The 16,278-nt window shown below is 44.6% G+C and overlaps 1 protein-coding gene and 1 non-coding gene across 3 annotated transcripts in view; one reads left to right on the forward strand and one right to left on the reverse strand.

Moving 5' to 3' along the window:
* LOC126266718 (titin homolog) overlaps nucleotides 1–16,278 on the forward strand; it is a 1,013,152-nt gene that overhangs the window by 657,709 nt on the left and 339,165 nt on the right. For both annotated transcript variants that reach the window (XM_049971188.1, XM_049971189.1), the window contains exon 20: nucleotides 7,403–7,571. In XM_049971188.1, coding sequence (XP_049827145.1) covers nucleotides 7,403–7,571 — 169 coding nt within the window. The remainder of the gene's footprint in view (nucleotides 1–7,402; nucleotides 7,572–16,278) is intronic.
* Nucleotides 14,255–14,329, reverse strand: Trnas-cga (transfer RNA serine (anticodon CGA)). The gene has a single exon. It is a non-coding gene; the product is annotated as a tRNA-Ser (tRNA).

Genomic DNA, 16,278 nt, shown 5'->3' on the forward strand with positions numbered 1-16,278 from the left:
ACACTTGCAACCTACGTCACCAGTTACTTGCTGAAAGTAATCTAATCTCCGTTTTCCTCTACAGTTTGTGCCCTCTACAGCTCCCTCTAGTACCACGGAAGTTATTCCCACATGTCCTGTCATCTTGTCCTTTCTCCTTGGCAGTGTTTTCCACACATTCATTTTCTCTACGATTCCGTGCAGAACCTCCTCATTCCTTACCTTATCAGTTCACCTAATTTTCGACATTCGTCTGTAGCACCACATCTCAAATGCTTCGATTCTCTTCCGTTCTGGTTTTCTAACACTCCACGTTCCAGTTCCATACAATGCTGTGCTCTCCAAATACATTCACAGAAATTTCTTCCTCGAATCAAGGCCTGTGTTTGGGGGTAGACTTCTCCAGGCCAGAAATGCTTTTTTGCCAGTGCCAGTCTGCTTTTGATGTCCTCGTTGCTCCGCCCGTCTTAGGTTATTCTCCTGCCGAGGTAGTAGAATTCCATAACTTCACCTGCTTTGTGCCCATCAATCCTGATTTTAAGTTTCTTGCTGTTCTCATTTCTGATACTCCTCATTACTTTCGTCTCTCATCGTTTTACTCTCAGTCCATATTGTGTACTCATTAGACTTTTCATTCCATTCAGCAGATCCTATAATTCTTCTTCACTTTTACTCAGGATAGCAATGTCATCAGCGAATAGTATCATTGATATCCTTTCACCGTGAATTTTGATTCCACACCTGAAGCTTTCTTGTATTTCCATCATTGCTTATTCGATGTACATATTTAAGTGTAGGGGCGAAGGACTATGTCCCTGTCTTACACTCCTTTTAATCCGAGCACTTCGTCCCTTGACGTCCACTCTTATTAATCCTTCTTCGCTCTTGTTCATACTGTAAATTACGCTTTCTCTCTATAGCTTATTGGCAACGGCGTTACCGCAGTGGAAACACCTGTTCCCGTGACATCACCGAAGTTAAGCGGTGTCGAGCGTGGCCGGCACTTGGATGGGTGACCATCCTGGCCGTCATGCGCTGTTGCCATTTTTCGGGGTGCACTTAGCCACGTGATGCCAACTGAAGAGCTACTCGACCGAATACTAGAGACTCCGGTCGAAGAAAACCATCATAACGACCGGGAGAGCGGTGTGCTGACCACCCGCCCCTCCTATCCACATCCTCATGTGAGGATGACGCGGCGGTCGGATGGTCCCGTTGGGCCACTTGTGGCCTGAAGACGGAGTGATATAGCTTATCCCAATTTTTTTCAGAACCTCGAACATCTTGCACCATTTTACATGGTCGAATGTTTTTTGCAGGTCGACAAATCCTATGAACGTGTCTTGATTTTTCTTTAGTCTTGCAACGTCAGAATTTTTGTTCTCTGGTTCTTTTACCTTTCCTAAAGCGAAATTGATCGTCATCTAACACACTCTCCATTTTCTTTTCCATTCTTCTGTACATTATTCTTGTAAGGAGCTTGGACGCATGAGCTCTTAGTAGTTTATATTAGTCATCCAAAGAATAACGTTGCAGGGTCCTTGAGGGTATGGCGGTTGATAGTGTTGTCTATAGGACAGTTCCAACGCTAGAAGACTGTGTCGAACTGCAGCAGTACTTGCAGGCGACCGGCGATTGGTGCAAAAACTGAACGTTCATGAATGTAACGTACTGGAATTATCCACTGGTTCTCGATTACATTATTGGTCACATACCGCTCGAAACTGCTGGTAGGAGTAACCATGAGGAGCGAACTAAAGCCGTGTAGTACATAAAGCAAGTTGTAGGGAAAGCTGATACCGGGCAGACAACTTAAAGAAACGTAATTAGTCCACGAAATAAGAGGTTTGCACATCGCTTGCAAGAGCGATTCTTGAGTAGTGGTCATCGATCTCTGACTCTTACAAAGTCTGGTAGAAGAAGGGATAGAGAGGGCTCAACGGAGAGCCGCATGAGTCGTCACTAGAGCTGCAAATCGTGAAGGTTTCCTTCGACCACGTCTGTCCCGCACAAGGCAGAGAGGCCGTACTGTGCACCAAACACTTCGTAACGGCGTAGCCCCTTCACATCTGCGCCTGCTGTCTGACAAGAAGTGGTGGACTCTTCGCACCACTATGTCTCATTTGACACCATTGGTTGGAGACTACAGTAGGCAGGGTAAAGAATTACCCTCCCATGCGTAGGCTGTCGTTAGTAACACAACACAGACGGCTGCGTTTCGAGTGCTGGACTGGTGATGAATGACGTCGCGTTGTGTTCAGCGATGAACTGCAGTTCTGCAGTCGCCGGATGGCCACCGTCGGCGATCTGTTTTGTGGAAGAGTCACGGTGCGAGCAGTCATATCTTATGTCTTCAGGTCACAGCAGGTAGTGGCTGAGGGACCCCGATGGCACATCGCTACATCACGCACATCCTGCTTTCTCGTGTCTTACGTCCCATTCGACAGTATCGTCGTGCCATTATTCAACAGGACAATGCAGTCCGCAAATGGGTCGCGCCTGTGTGAACTGATGGGTGATGTTGAGCTACTTCCGTGATCACCGAGATCCGCAGTCCTGTCACCGATACAACGTGTTTGGGACCAGCTCTGACTTCACCGTGTCACTGCCAGGATTTAGTATGTCAAGGACTGGTTATAATGCTTGTAGACCAGTTAGTCTCAGGAAAGGATGTAACGGCTTTTAGGACAGCCCACCCATCCAAATCATTTCGTGCATCCAGGCCAGAGGGTGGTACAACGTCATAGTGACAAGTGGACTCGTACTGCAAAGTGCTTCGTCAATTTCAGTCAACGTTGTAGCGACCGAAATAACATAGCATATCTTCTCAACCGTTTACTCCTCCTCTCCTGGGCGCTTCATTCCTTTTATCGGGCAGTGAACATCACGCTAAATGACCACGACGAGAAAATCAGAGATACTGAAGTTCATAATGAGCGTTACCGACTGTGATATTCCCTACGTGCTGTTCAGAGATGGAACGATGAAGGAGGAGGGGGGGGGGGGGGTGGATGGATAAATGGTATCAGAAGTGTCTTCGCCATACATTGTGAGCTGCACTGCGGAACGCAGGTGCGGATGTGCATGAATGAATGAGAGTGAGACAGGCAGAACAGACCCGCAATGAAATTTCACCATTAATCTCAGATTCCTAGTTACTTCCGTTCAACGCTTTAACTGAGCCAAAGAATGCGGCAGTGACGTCACACAGCTGTGCCTGAATTGCTGAGTGTAATTGTTCAATGCCATCATTGTCAAATTCTAATCATGTCACTGCAGGCTGTGATGAACTAGCAGTCGAATGTGAAAAAATGCAATTCAGTTCTTATAGAACTGATTTCCATTGTACAACACAGCGTCGTCAGCTATCTGGCATCCACATAGGGGTGTTGCTGCTGGTAATGTTATCTTTCCCGCTTCCATTTCAACATTTATATGGTGCTTTCAGAAGTCTCTTAAAATCCAGCAAGGAATTTCCTTACTCTATCGACCATCCATTCGTCTGACTATACGTCTCTCTTGCCTCCGTTTCCTTCTCACTGCAGTTAGCCTGAATCTACGTGCAGGATTACTAGTCCTTTCGCTACCTTTTTTTATTTTAAAGAGTAAAGACATTAACGCGGTTATTTTAATTAATACATAGTCTGAAGTGACAATACAAAAAATTTTTTCCGCCATTGTTTCAGAAGATGAGTACCTAAAAACTGAAACTCGTAGACACACATTAGTGGACACAGCATCTCTCCAAGTTCTTAACTCACGTTACAGGCGGTCTGTATGTCACGCGAATAAAATCAGTAGGTTCGTGCATTCATTGACATGAATCGCCCTGAAAGTTCGACAGCAGCCCGATTTGCAATTGTGTTCATTGGATTGGCTATCTACAGGCGAGAACGAATTCTGCAATTAGGAATGGAGGAGAATAGACGGTTTACAATGAATCTTGAAGACACATAACAACAACATGAAGCAAACTGCCAATGGTTCTCTGCCATCCTCTAGTGCAACAGACACATCCGACGGTACTGAAAGGTTTACGGTCCAGCCTAGGAGCCACACCATAAAGATTTAAAATAAAAATGAGTCTGTTTCAATACTGAGGTGAGGGCCACTTATAATGGTAAAGTCCTCACACGTCATTATTTTGTGTGGCCGCAGTCGGCTGAGTTTTTCAGTCGACGGCCTTTATGAATTATGTCAGCATTCACCTCTCAAACGGGACGTTTCCTTGCGTCAGATATTCAGTTGGCAAAATAGCAAAGATTTTTAAAAGAATGGGTAGAGGAACTTTGTCAGTTTGAAGTCGGTTCTATTTCATCAATCTCTCATTTCATTAAAATATTTACTTCCTGTTGCCAGAAGCGGGTTCTTGAGCTCCTGAAGCGCTGGAAACGCTCGTGGTCTCTTACGACCGAAGATGACTGGAGTTTGCTGACCCGTGACGTCAAAGCTAGACCATGCGATCACCGCCGAGCATTTTTGTGGGAAGTTCAAAAATCAAATAAATGTATTTAAAACTATGACAGCATTTTTATGAAACTATATTTTTTGTACTAATATTTACAGTACTGTTAACTGAAAACAACTCCAAGAATTAGCCAATCTTCCTATTATAGCAGTATGACAGCTGAACACCTTATGAAGACATTATACGTAGTAAGAAGTATAGACTCAAAGGAATTTGCGAACATCAGTACCCCTTAGTCGTTAAATAATCGAACTCAATTGTGTAAAACAACCCCGTGCAAAATGTGCTATATATATATATATATATTTTTCAGGTAAAGAAGAAGTAGATAGTAGATTAAAGTCTAATGCCTGACGCAATGAAAAGCTAGAATGTACTAAGCGATAAATTTTTCCTTTTATTGTTTTGTATCACTTGTCAATGACAAGAAGCTTCAAGTTACGTGTAGAGTTTCTTGGTTACCGCAAAGTGCTCGGATCCTTTGGTATTGGGTGACTATAGTCTGGGTAGTTGGAGCGTCATGTGTTACACATATACAAAGTTTCTAACTTTAATACTTATCTCATCGTGTTATACGTCTAACATAAAATTATACCTCTTAATGATTAGATTGTGACAGCATTTTAAAATTTTGAATTCGGTGCATAATTATAAGAAATCAAATTTTTGGTGCCCCTGTAAGTCAATAGAAAGGCGTTCCGCAACTGGGAAATGGGTGACACTTTTTAGCCGCTTAGTAATATAGATGATTATTTGCAACTTTCATTTCAAGGCTGATTGTCAGTGAAAGTAGTCTATTTGAATAAAAAATTTTAAAAAATCGCTTAGTATTTACATTTACTTTGTTATTTTGCATTTGTCTTGTCGTTGCTTATAACTTCATTTCGGTTTTCTTTTTTCCAAACTTGAAATACTGATTTTTGGGTGAACATGAATCTCAACTTTTTGTGATATAGTTAGTGTTATTTTAACGTCCTGTCGACAACGAGGTCATTAGAGACGGAGCGCAAGCTCGGGTTAGGGAAGGATGGGGAAGGAAATCGGCCGTGCCCTTTCAAAGGAACCATCCTGGCATTTGCCTGAAACGATTTAGGGTGATCACGGAAAACCTAAATCAGGATGGCTGGAGAAGGGATTGAACCGGTGTCCTCCCGAATGCGAGTCCAGTGTGCTAACCACTGCGCCACCTCGCTCGGTGTGATATAGTTGTTCATGGCAATGTTAAGGAGTCGTGTTGGATAAAGTAATGTTTTCAGTTGTTTTCATCTTTTCAGTCTCATAAATTCGATCAATCGAAATTTTATATCCAGCAAAATATTTAACTTCAGTTGCTGAGTTACAGGTTTTTAATTCGAACATTAATCTACAATATTATTTTGATAGTTATTTGTCACAAAGTTTCTCTTGTCAATGCCCACATTACAAGTCCAGATCCTGAATACGGATCTGCACTGCAGTTGGGAGGTAAGAGGGACGTTCAATAACTAATGCAACACATTTTCTCTCAGTCAGTTTCGGCTGACAAAATGAGGAACTTCTTATGGGGCATAGTGGAACAGTTCTGCTTCAGCCCCGATAGTTTCATGAATTTCCGATGGGTGGCAGCTCTATACCTATCCTTCAAAATGGCGTCTCAAGCGGAGGTGCGTTCCGAGCAGAGAACTGTCACTGAGCTTCTTTTGTAGAAAAACCAGAGCGTCGCAAACATTCGTAGGCTCTTGCGGAATGTGTACGGCGACTTGGAAGTGAACAAAAGCACGTTGAGTCGTTGGGCGAGGCATCTGTCATCGTCGCAACAAAGTCGTGCAAACCGGCAGCACGCAGCCGTTGCTCTTGCAGTGTTGGAACGTAATGACACTCTCATTCGTGGTGATTGACGGAACACAATCAATGAAGAATGCACTCCGCGGAAAGCAGTACGTGGGTTACTGATGCAGCAAGACGTTGGTTCCGACGGTGCAGGGAATGGCAATTGAATCTCAATGTAGACAAGTGTAATGTGCTGCGAATACATAGAAAGAAAGATATCATTTAGCTACAATATAGCAGGTCAAGAACTGGAAGCAGTTAATTCCATAAATTATCTGGGAGTAGGCATTAGGAGTGATTTAAAATGGAATGATCATATAAAGTTGATCGTCGGTAAAGCAAATGGCAGACTGAGATTCATTGAAAGAACCCTAAGGACGTGCAATCCGAAAACAAAGGAAGTAGGTTACACTATGCTTGTTAGCCCACTGCTTGAATACTGCTCAGCAGTGTGGGATCCGTACCACATAGGGTTGATAGAAGACATAGAGAAGATCCAATGGAGAGCAGCGCGCTTCGTTACAGGATCGTTTAGTAGTCGCGAAAGCGTTACGCAGAGATGATAGATAAACTCCAGTGGAAGACTCTGCAAGAGAGACACTCAGTAGCTCGGTACGGGCTTTTGTTGAAGTTTCGAGAACATACCTTCACCGAAGAGTCAAGCAGTATATTGCTCCCTTCTACGTATATCTCGCGAAGAGACCGTAATGATAAAATCAGAGAGATTAGAGCCCACACAGAGGCATACCGACAATCTTTCCAGAAACAATATGAGACTGGAATAGAAGGGAGAACCGATAGAGGTACTCAAGGTAGCGTCCGCCACACACCGTCAGGTGGCTTGCGGAGTATGGATGTAGATGTAGACGGCGACCAGTAGAGTGGTACCATGGGGGCACACAGGCCCTGCCAGTAAGGTGGCGTAAGACCGTCGCGTGGAATGTAGCTTATGTTCAAATATAGGGTTTTGCAGCCAAAATAGCGTGGGATAATAGGGTGCATTGGAGTTGTGAATAAATCGGAGCTGCTTTGAGAAGGGAATGTGTTGCACTACTTGCTGACCGCCCCTCGCACCTGAGCCAGCCGCTTGTGCTGTGTTGTGCTGTGCTGTGTTGGCTGACAGAGTGCCCTGCCGGCTGCCCACAGACCGACTACTACCGAGACGCGGCCCACTTCCGCCGCCAGGGAGACGGCCCGTCCTACCAGCTGGAGATCCCGCACGCCAAGCTAGACTTCACCGGCGCCTACTCCGTCGTCGCCCGCAACTGCCATGGGGAGGCCAAGGCCGTGATCTCGCTGCAGATCTACGCCAAAGGTAGGCCCCTCCCTCGTCTTCTAGCGTCTAGTCTACTCACCGATCTCAGACTTGCACCGCTTCGTCTAACACACCCCAGCAGTTCCCCTGGACTGACACTCTTTACGACGACCTAAGCTATGAAAACGCTATCAAGCATTGCACGATACCCGAAACTAGCAACAACTTGTAGTGTTTCCTTTCCTCAAGGTTCTGCCGTGAAAATATAAAATAGAAAATCTGACTGGGTTTTGAATTTTGATGGAATAAGTTACGAATAGGCGGACTTCGTATCACTGATTGAGATAGTGCTGTAATTTGACCGTGAATGGCAGACCGGATTGGCAACACTACAAAAAGCTACTGTACGGAAATAGCATCAGAAATTAGTTGAAATTTGCCTTATAATCTTGTTAGAAACGCAGAGAGATTAGAGCCCACACAGAAGCATACCGACAATCCTTCTTTCCACGTACAATACGAGACTGGAATAGAAGGGAGAACCGATAGAGGTACTCAGGGTACCCTCCGCCACACACCGTCAGGTGGCTTGCGGAGTATGGATGTAGATGTAGATGTAGATGTACTAATTACAATATGGTCTTCATGGCTGTCCTCATAATTCTCTTGTAGGACGACCCGTCTTTCACTTTTCTCCGTGTGTTGAAAACTTCTTCAAGTTGTCACTGTCGGAATCAACTTACAAATTCGGCGATAACCATTTCGAATCACTATTGAAACCACTTCGTTTCGTAACATAATTTTAATTTCCACCCAAAAGCATATTTAACACAGCACCGTAATAAGACAAGTGAGACAGAGTAATCAATTAGTTGTTAAAAACAAAACAACTACGGAAAAGTAAAAATCGGTCGCTGACACAGCGCTCTTCCGCATGCGCGATCATAAACAATATCTTTGTATTGGCGGAGGCGCGGTAGTCAAAGTACAGTTACAAACTCACCCCCCGCCCTTGCACAACTGACCCTTAACATAGACAAATGTAATGTATTGCAAATACATAGAAAGAAGGATCCTTTATTGTATGATTATATGATACCGGAACAAACACTGGTAGCAGTTACTTCTGTAAAATATCTGGGAGTATGCGTGCGGAACGATTTGAAGTGGAATGATTGTTGGTAAGGCTGGTGCCAGGTTGAGATTCATTGCGAGAGTTATAACATTCTGCGTGGTGTCTGTTTGTTCTAAGTCGTGTCTCCCTACCACTTTCGCGCAACGACGCTCTGAGCGTGTTTTTTAGGGAATTGACTAGTTTGAACCTGGGACCTGTTGCTGGTAAGGACACGCCAGACCACACATGACATGTAGAATTCAGAAGAGTTCAGTGAGACTAGCGATGATATAACCAAATACTTAATGATCTCAGCGTCAGCTCCACTGCACTCCCTGTAAAAGAATCTTAATACTAACTAAATTTAGTGGGAGGGGTTCAAGGCTTTCCCATTTTTAGTTAGCTGGTAAAATAACGTCGAAAAAGCAGTTAAGTTTACCATTGGAAATTTTATTCTACTCACAAAACATTGTTTATAAATTGCACTATTGATAAAAGGAGATGTTTTAATACAAGATGGTAAAAACCAACTGCGTTCAACAAAAATGTGAACGAATATTCCCTGAATGGGTTTCCAAGTTCTACAATGGATCGAAGGATGACCTATGCCATATCACCTCTATAATCTAGGTTTAAATTAAGTCTCACAAAAGAGAAAACTATCAAAATGGTCTACAGCGACCCTCAATTATCTTTAATTACTTATCGAACTTGACGTAAATTACAGTGGCTGATGTGGCTTCTCAATAACTATATAACAGAAAAATCATCGCGTTCCAGATTTTTACTTCACGTGGCAAATGTGAACACCATGAGCTATAATTGACGATCGACACTAGTATTATGCATAAAGGAGGTGTAACAGATGAGACTTCTGCAGTTCTGAGTGAAGCCTTATGCGCTCAAAAATGCGTCATCGCGTGCGTTCATTACCTTGTCGGTGTTTAGGCAGCTTCAGGGGGGCAGCGGCCGGCGCACAGCTCCGCTCACCTCGCCATCTCGGAAGCAACTCTCCTCCTCACTTCTCCACACTACAATTTACCGAAGTTGGTTTAAAAAAAACTATCTGGCTATGTTTTCATCTGACCAATCAGAGTCTCAATGTTAACCTTAAGCTCCGCCTACAAAAATTCTGTCTATCCAATGAGAAACGTTATACTTTTCGTGGTGGGGCAATGTTTTTAAAGTTTGCAACGTAGCAGAGACGCGAAAAAGTCTCACGCTAAAACCTGCAGCTGGTGTCGTCCTTTTAGCGTTATCGTAAGATCTATACTGTTCTTCTGGAGGGCTCTATCTTTTAACATGGGCTGGGGGGTGGTCCTAATGTAACAGACACGCGAAAAAGTCTCACGCTAAAACTTGCGGGTGGTAGTGGCTCTTTTTGTGTTATCGTAAGATCTATACTGTTTTTCTGGAGGGCTCTAGCTTTTAACATGGGCTGGGGGGTGGTCCTTGACGTAACAGAGACGCGAAAAAGTATCACGCTAAAACGTGCGGGTCGTAGTCTTAGCGGTAGGCTGGCGACGTGGGTGTCCATTCCGTCCCTTATCGTAGGGCCTTCTAACTTAACACGGTTCTGCTCTCAGCTTCTGTTCTCGTTTCTCCCCTCGGAACTGCGTCGGTCTCACGGTGGGAAGGTACGACATGCATTTAGGCATTCTTGTGTTAATCTGTGGTATTCCATTTGCTCACTCGTTACTCGTATTACTTTGGTTAATTTAATGTCACGATTTATTCGGAGCTGTGTGACATACTACTGGATTTGCTGATCATGTCAGGGTTTTCATTGAAGGTGTTGCATTTGCCTGACACCTTACAAGGATTTATTCGGAGCTATGTGACATACTGCCGGATTTGCTATCATGTCAGGCTTTTCACGGAAGGTGTTGGATTTGCCTGACACCTTACAGAGTCCTTAGAAAATGTAGTCCATCAACAAATCAGGCGGCTTACAAAACACTCGTTCGACCTATACTTGAGTATTGCTCATCAGTGTGGGATACGTACCAGGTCGGGTTGACTGAGGAGATAGAAAAGATCCAAAGAAGAGCGGCGCGTTTCGTCACAGGGTTATTTGGTAAGCGTGATAGCGTTACGGAGATGTTTAGGAAACTCAAGTGGCAGACTCTGCAAGAGAGGCGCTCTGCATCGCGGTGTAGCTTGTTGTCCAGGTTTGGAGAGGGTGCATTTCTGGATGATGTATCGAATATATTGCTTCCCCCTACTTATATCTCCCGAGGAGATCACGAGTGTAAAATTAGAGAGATTCGAGCGCGCACGGAGGCTTTCCGACAGTTGTTCTTCCCGCGAACCATACGCGACTGAAACAGGAAAGGGAGGTAATGAGAGTGGCACGTAAAGTGCCCTCCGCCACACACCGTTGGGTGGCTTGCGGAGTATAAATATATATGTAGATGTATCTGTCCCAGATAGCAAGAAAACCGCTAGTGGTAGACTATCGCAAAGGTCTGCTTCCCTTGACGCTTGCCTTGGCACTTTGTTCCCCTTTGCCCTCGAAACCGCTAGCCTTTGTTCGCTTTCCGTCCACTATCGATATCCTCGATGCGACAGGGATATATATATATATATATATATATATATATATATATATATATATATATATATATATATATATATATACACGAGGGTTGGACCCGTTGCCAGCAATGTGGAAGGTGTAGTAATGGAGCAGTCTACTGCCTGTAGAATTTGTGGAACAGTTCTGAAGCGAATGCCACCAAGTGGTTCCTTCATCTTCGGGATCAAATCAAAGTCACAAGGACTTAAGTCATCTGTGACCAGGTTTTCGAAAGAAGCGGCGACACTTTCTGCGCAGTCCACCTATCGTTTTTCACGACAATGCGAGGGCACATACAACGCAAGCTGTGGCTGCTCTGTTCGGTCGATGGGACTGGGACGTGCTGTACCATCCACCATACTCCCCGGACTTAAGTCCTTGTGACTTTGATATGATTCTGAAGATGAAGCATTCGCTTCAGAACTGTTCCAGAGATTCGACAGGCAGTAGACCGCTCCATTCGCACCATTAACAGAACGGGCTCTGCTAACGGCCTTTCTATGCCTTCCACATCGCTGACAACGGGTTCTACACAACGCTGGTGACTACTTTGATGGACAGTAACAGATGCAAACATGTAACTCTTTTGTGTCGGTTGTGAATAAATAGTAGCCACTATTTAAGTTCCAGCCCTCCAGCCATATATATGGGCAGCGGAACACACACACAAAAGAATTGAGCGATTGAACTCTTACAAGCTTTCGTAGCCAGTGGTTCCTTTTCCTGACAAGAGTTGAAGGGGAAGGAAGAGGGGTGAAGGAAGAGGACTGGAGAGGTTTAGGGGAAGGGGCACAGCTCAACAGAGTCACTCAGAACCCCGGGTCAGTGGAGACCTAACGAACGGTATGAGAAGGAAAGCTTTAATGATTTCTTTTCTTCTCTCAGTTCCCCTTCGAGTACACATGGTATCTTGTAAACGTAGTAAGCTAAACCCTAATGTGTCCTCACACGTCATCGAGCCTGGGGCGCGCCTTTAGGAAACCACCCACCAACCAAACACCTACAGCTCTCTTTCAACCAGACTTCACCCAGACCTGAAAATGTGTACCGATATTTAGACGTGTCTGACATATCCTCCATTTCCCTTCAGGATTTCACTCCTTTCTTCCTGAGGCCTGTAAACTAGGCTCGCGTTCTGAATTGTCCTATCTCATACCCTTCCACACACAAAAAGCAACGGACGCTCATTACTAGAAAAATATTTCACAAGACATATTAGGTCAGCTATAATGAGGAGGTAATGGTGGGTAAGGAGTAACAGAAATAGGGTGGGGAACTGGAGTGAAACTCGGGGCATCGCGTGAAGAAAGGGATAGGGTAAGGTGGAGAGGGAGGGCTTGTAGTACAGTTTTGATAATTTTATCCAAAAAGCTAACGACATTGACGGACAATGAAAGAAGTGTGTGAAAAATTAAAAGCAATTTTCAGACTCTTTTAACTCGTGCGGAAATGCTGATGTTATTGTCTCCTTGTGACCAGTATCGACGTTTAATATTTCCAGACGTAATCAGCCTCGCGTTATTCTTCATGTTATCTGTAGACCCGTTCCCACAGCTTAATCACTAACAAAGAGTTTGACAATGCATGAACCTGTGTTCAGTGTATGCCGCCTTTAGCATCTGAAGATGGTCACTGTATGCCCGAAACCGCTTACGATTGTGTCATAAACATGTGATTGTGGCTATAAATACACAAAAAATTTTTACAAAATAGTGTTATAAGAGTTAAGCGTTTCTCCGATGAACGACATATGCTGCATGTATGTATTGGAGGGATGGTACACGTACTTCGCTAACAGGCCCAGTGGACCAGGAGATACGTCTAATCGCCGTATCGACCTCTGCCGTATGGCGTCGTTTGGACGCGGTGTGGATGTACATGAGGTCGTTCTTACCTTTCGGGACTTTTAAGCCTCCACTTTTCATTTAAATAGCTCCTCAACTTGCCTCACGAAAATGCGTGCATGGATGTTCCAGTCCTCTCACAGAGGAAAAATCTGTCAGCACAAGGAACTAAACCCGGGTCAGACACGCCGACAGCTCAGATACGGAGAGGACGTATTGTAGGAATAGTAGCTCGCTTGTCTGGATGAGGATTGGCTGAAAAAGTACAAAATGAGAAGTAAACATAATTTTGTGTTGATTACAATTAAAGAAGAGAGTGCAGATCGAATGAAAAGTAAATATGCTTTATCACAGTGATTGCAGTTATGTATCGTGATTGCAGCTATGTATCGGGTATTAGAGACAGTTATTGACATTAGCAGTATGATTTGCAGGTGGGTGTTGTGAGACTTCTGCTCATCACTATACGTGATATTTTGTATTGTTTATGGAGGAGAAGCTCGTAAAATGCGCGATGAGCTTCTGACGAACAAATATTACTTTCTGGAGTTGTACAAGAGCTGTTTGGAAAGTAAGGTCTGATGGGGTGCGAAATGCAAACCACACTGAAAATCAGATGAAGCTTTGCACAAATGTGTCGGGCAGTGTCTGTAGTATGCACGTCCATCGTGTCATATCGTTGTTTTCAGTTCTGAGCGCACAGTGAGCACCTTAAGGTGCTTAGAACAACAGTGTCTCCCGCCAAGGCCTGGTGTGAGATTTCGCCTAATGTCATGCAGCCCGCATAACATAACTGTCATGCATTTTCTTCTGCATGATAGTTCTCGGCCGCACTCTGCAGGGGCAATGAAGACACTCGCGCACCGTTTTCGATGGAAAGTGTTTAATTACCCTCAATAGAGCCCGCAATAGACTCTCCCCGAGTTTCATCTCTGCTTAGATGAATTGCTGGTTTTGAAGACAACATTCTGGCAACGAGCTGTAGACCAGCGTAGAGAACTTGCAGAAAGCGCAGGCGGCGTTCTTCTATGACGATGGTAGTGAAAAGTTAATACAACGCTACGAGAAATGTCTAAATCGGAGCAGAGACTACGTAGAGAAGTAGCTGGAAGGTATAGCTAACTGTTTCATATAAAACATTTTTCCAGATTTTCAGTCTGCAGCGGGGTGTGCGCTGATATGAAACTTCCTGGCAGATTGAAACTGTGTGCTGGACCGAGACTCGAACTCGGGACCTTTGCCTTTCGCGGGCAAGTGCTCTACCAACTGAGCTACCCAAGCACGACTCACGCCCCGTCCTCACAGCCTTACTTATGCCAGTACCTCGTCTCCTACGTTCCAAACTAGAGTACTTGCCCGCGAAAGGCAAAGGTCCCGAGTTCGAGTCTCGGTCCGACACACAGTTTTAATCTGCCGGGAAGTTTCAAAACATTTTTCATTTTCACAGTGGTTTCCATTTCACAATCGATCAGACGTTACTTTCCGATGAGCCCTCGTATAAGGTGGGGTGATTAACATACTCGTTAAGATATTCGTCACATTGGGAAACGAGACGATCAGTTTCCGTTTCGCAGAACACGGTCGGCCGCTGACGGTTGCACAACCGCACCCACTCTCGCACTTCCTCATCCGACTGAAGCCGAAGTCCACGCATGTCTTTCTTCAGGTCGCCAAAGACGTGAAAATCACACGGTGAAAGATCTGGACTGTAAGGAAGATGTTGCAGTGTTTTCCAACGAAATCGCTGGAGCGTAACTTTCAGTGTGGGGGCGGGCGTTATGGAGAATGATTCCACCCGACGGCATGCCAACAGGCCGGGTGTAAACGGCAAAGCCAGCAGTGGAAACTTCCCACCTTTCGCAAGCAAAAGAAGTCCAAATCTGTTCACACAAGTTCCGGCAGGGACAGCAGGGGTCCTCTGCTCGTCGAGTTTCTCCAGCTTGGAACAACAGTCAATACGCAGCGCTATGAAGACTGCAAAAACTGAGACGCGCTGTAAAGTCAAAACGCCCATTCGCTATCGCACAGATTCACCCTGTCGCACGGTAACGTCCGACCCCACACTGCCAATCTAACGAAGGCTGCGCTACAGCGATTTGGTTTGGGAACGCTGCAGCATCCTCCGTGCAGCCTGTATCTTTCACAATTTGATTTCCGCGTCTTTGTAGACCCGAAGAAAACACGCATGGCTGTCGGAACCAGTCGGACGAGGAAGTTCAAGAGTCGGTGCAGTTGTGGACTCATCTGCGGCCGACCGCCATCTACAAAACAGGAACTGATCGGCTCGCCACCCAGTGGGATGAATGTCTTAAAGCGTGTGACGATTACTTTCAAATGGAACCGCTCCATGGTCCCGTTATGGTGGGCGCTCGGTTTTCATTTGACTGCCACTCGAGAGATAACACGGAACCAAATCGGATGTCCACAACGGCCACAAAAAAGGAAATGATCACATGGCATTGCTGGCTGTGAGGGGGAGTTCGGCCGCTTTATTGCAAGTTCTTGCGAGTCAAACTGATGATGGACGCACAACACCTAGTCCCCTGCCGGGAATCAAACCCGGACCCCCTGCGTGGTAGGCGGTAACGCTACCATTTATTCATTCATTTATTTCATTAACAGTACAGAGTAACCCACCGCCTTGAAATGTAAGGTGGGTCGGATGCTTCTGAATCTAACAGCAAAGACTTCTCATTGTTACCGTCTTATTGGTATACAGTTGTTAATGCTTCTTTTTAAAATAGTATAACGAACACAATATAAAAAGATTTCTCTGAGGCTACAGCAAGTTGATTGCTTAAAAATTGTCAAAATGGTTCCATATCATTTGTTACTACCTAGTTGATGAGAATATAATTTATACAATGCAAATTTCAAAGAAAAATAAAAAAAATAAAATGTAACACAATGAGCGTAGTTAAGAATAATTTGTAATATAGAGAGAGCATGTTGGTTAGTGATGGCCTATTTCTATCTATTTCAGATGAGAAGGTCTCGGTACAACTTCGAGCTATTCTCATCTGAAATGGTTTGCGCTAATGTATGTTTCCACAGATTATACAGATTAACTGCTGCTTGATCACTTCATACATGGAATACATTAATTTTAGCTTCACATAAGAAATACACTTACGTTTGTAACTTGTTAGTTGAAATAGAATATAGTTCATTGCTACCGCTATGCTACGGAGGCGGACACCACAATGGCCACAATTAATTGGCAAACGGCGT

The sequence above is a fragment of the Schistocerca gregaria genome, chromosome 4, assembly GCF_023897955.1.
Source record: "Schistocerca gregaria isolate iqSchGreg1 chromosome 4, iqSchGreg1.2, whole genome shotgun sequence".
NCBI lineage: Eukaryota > Metazoa > Arthropoda > Insecta > Orthoptera > Acrididae > Schistocerca > Schistocerca gregaria.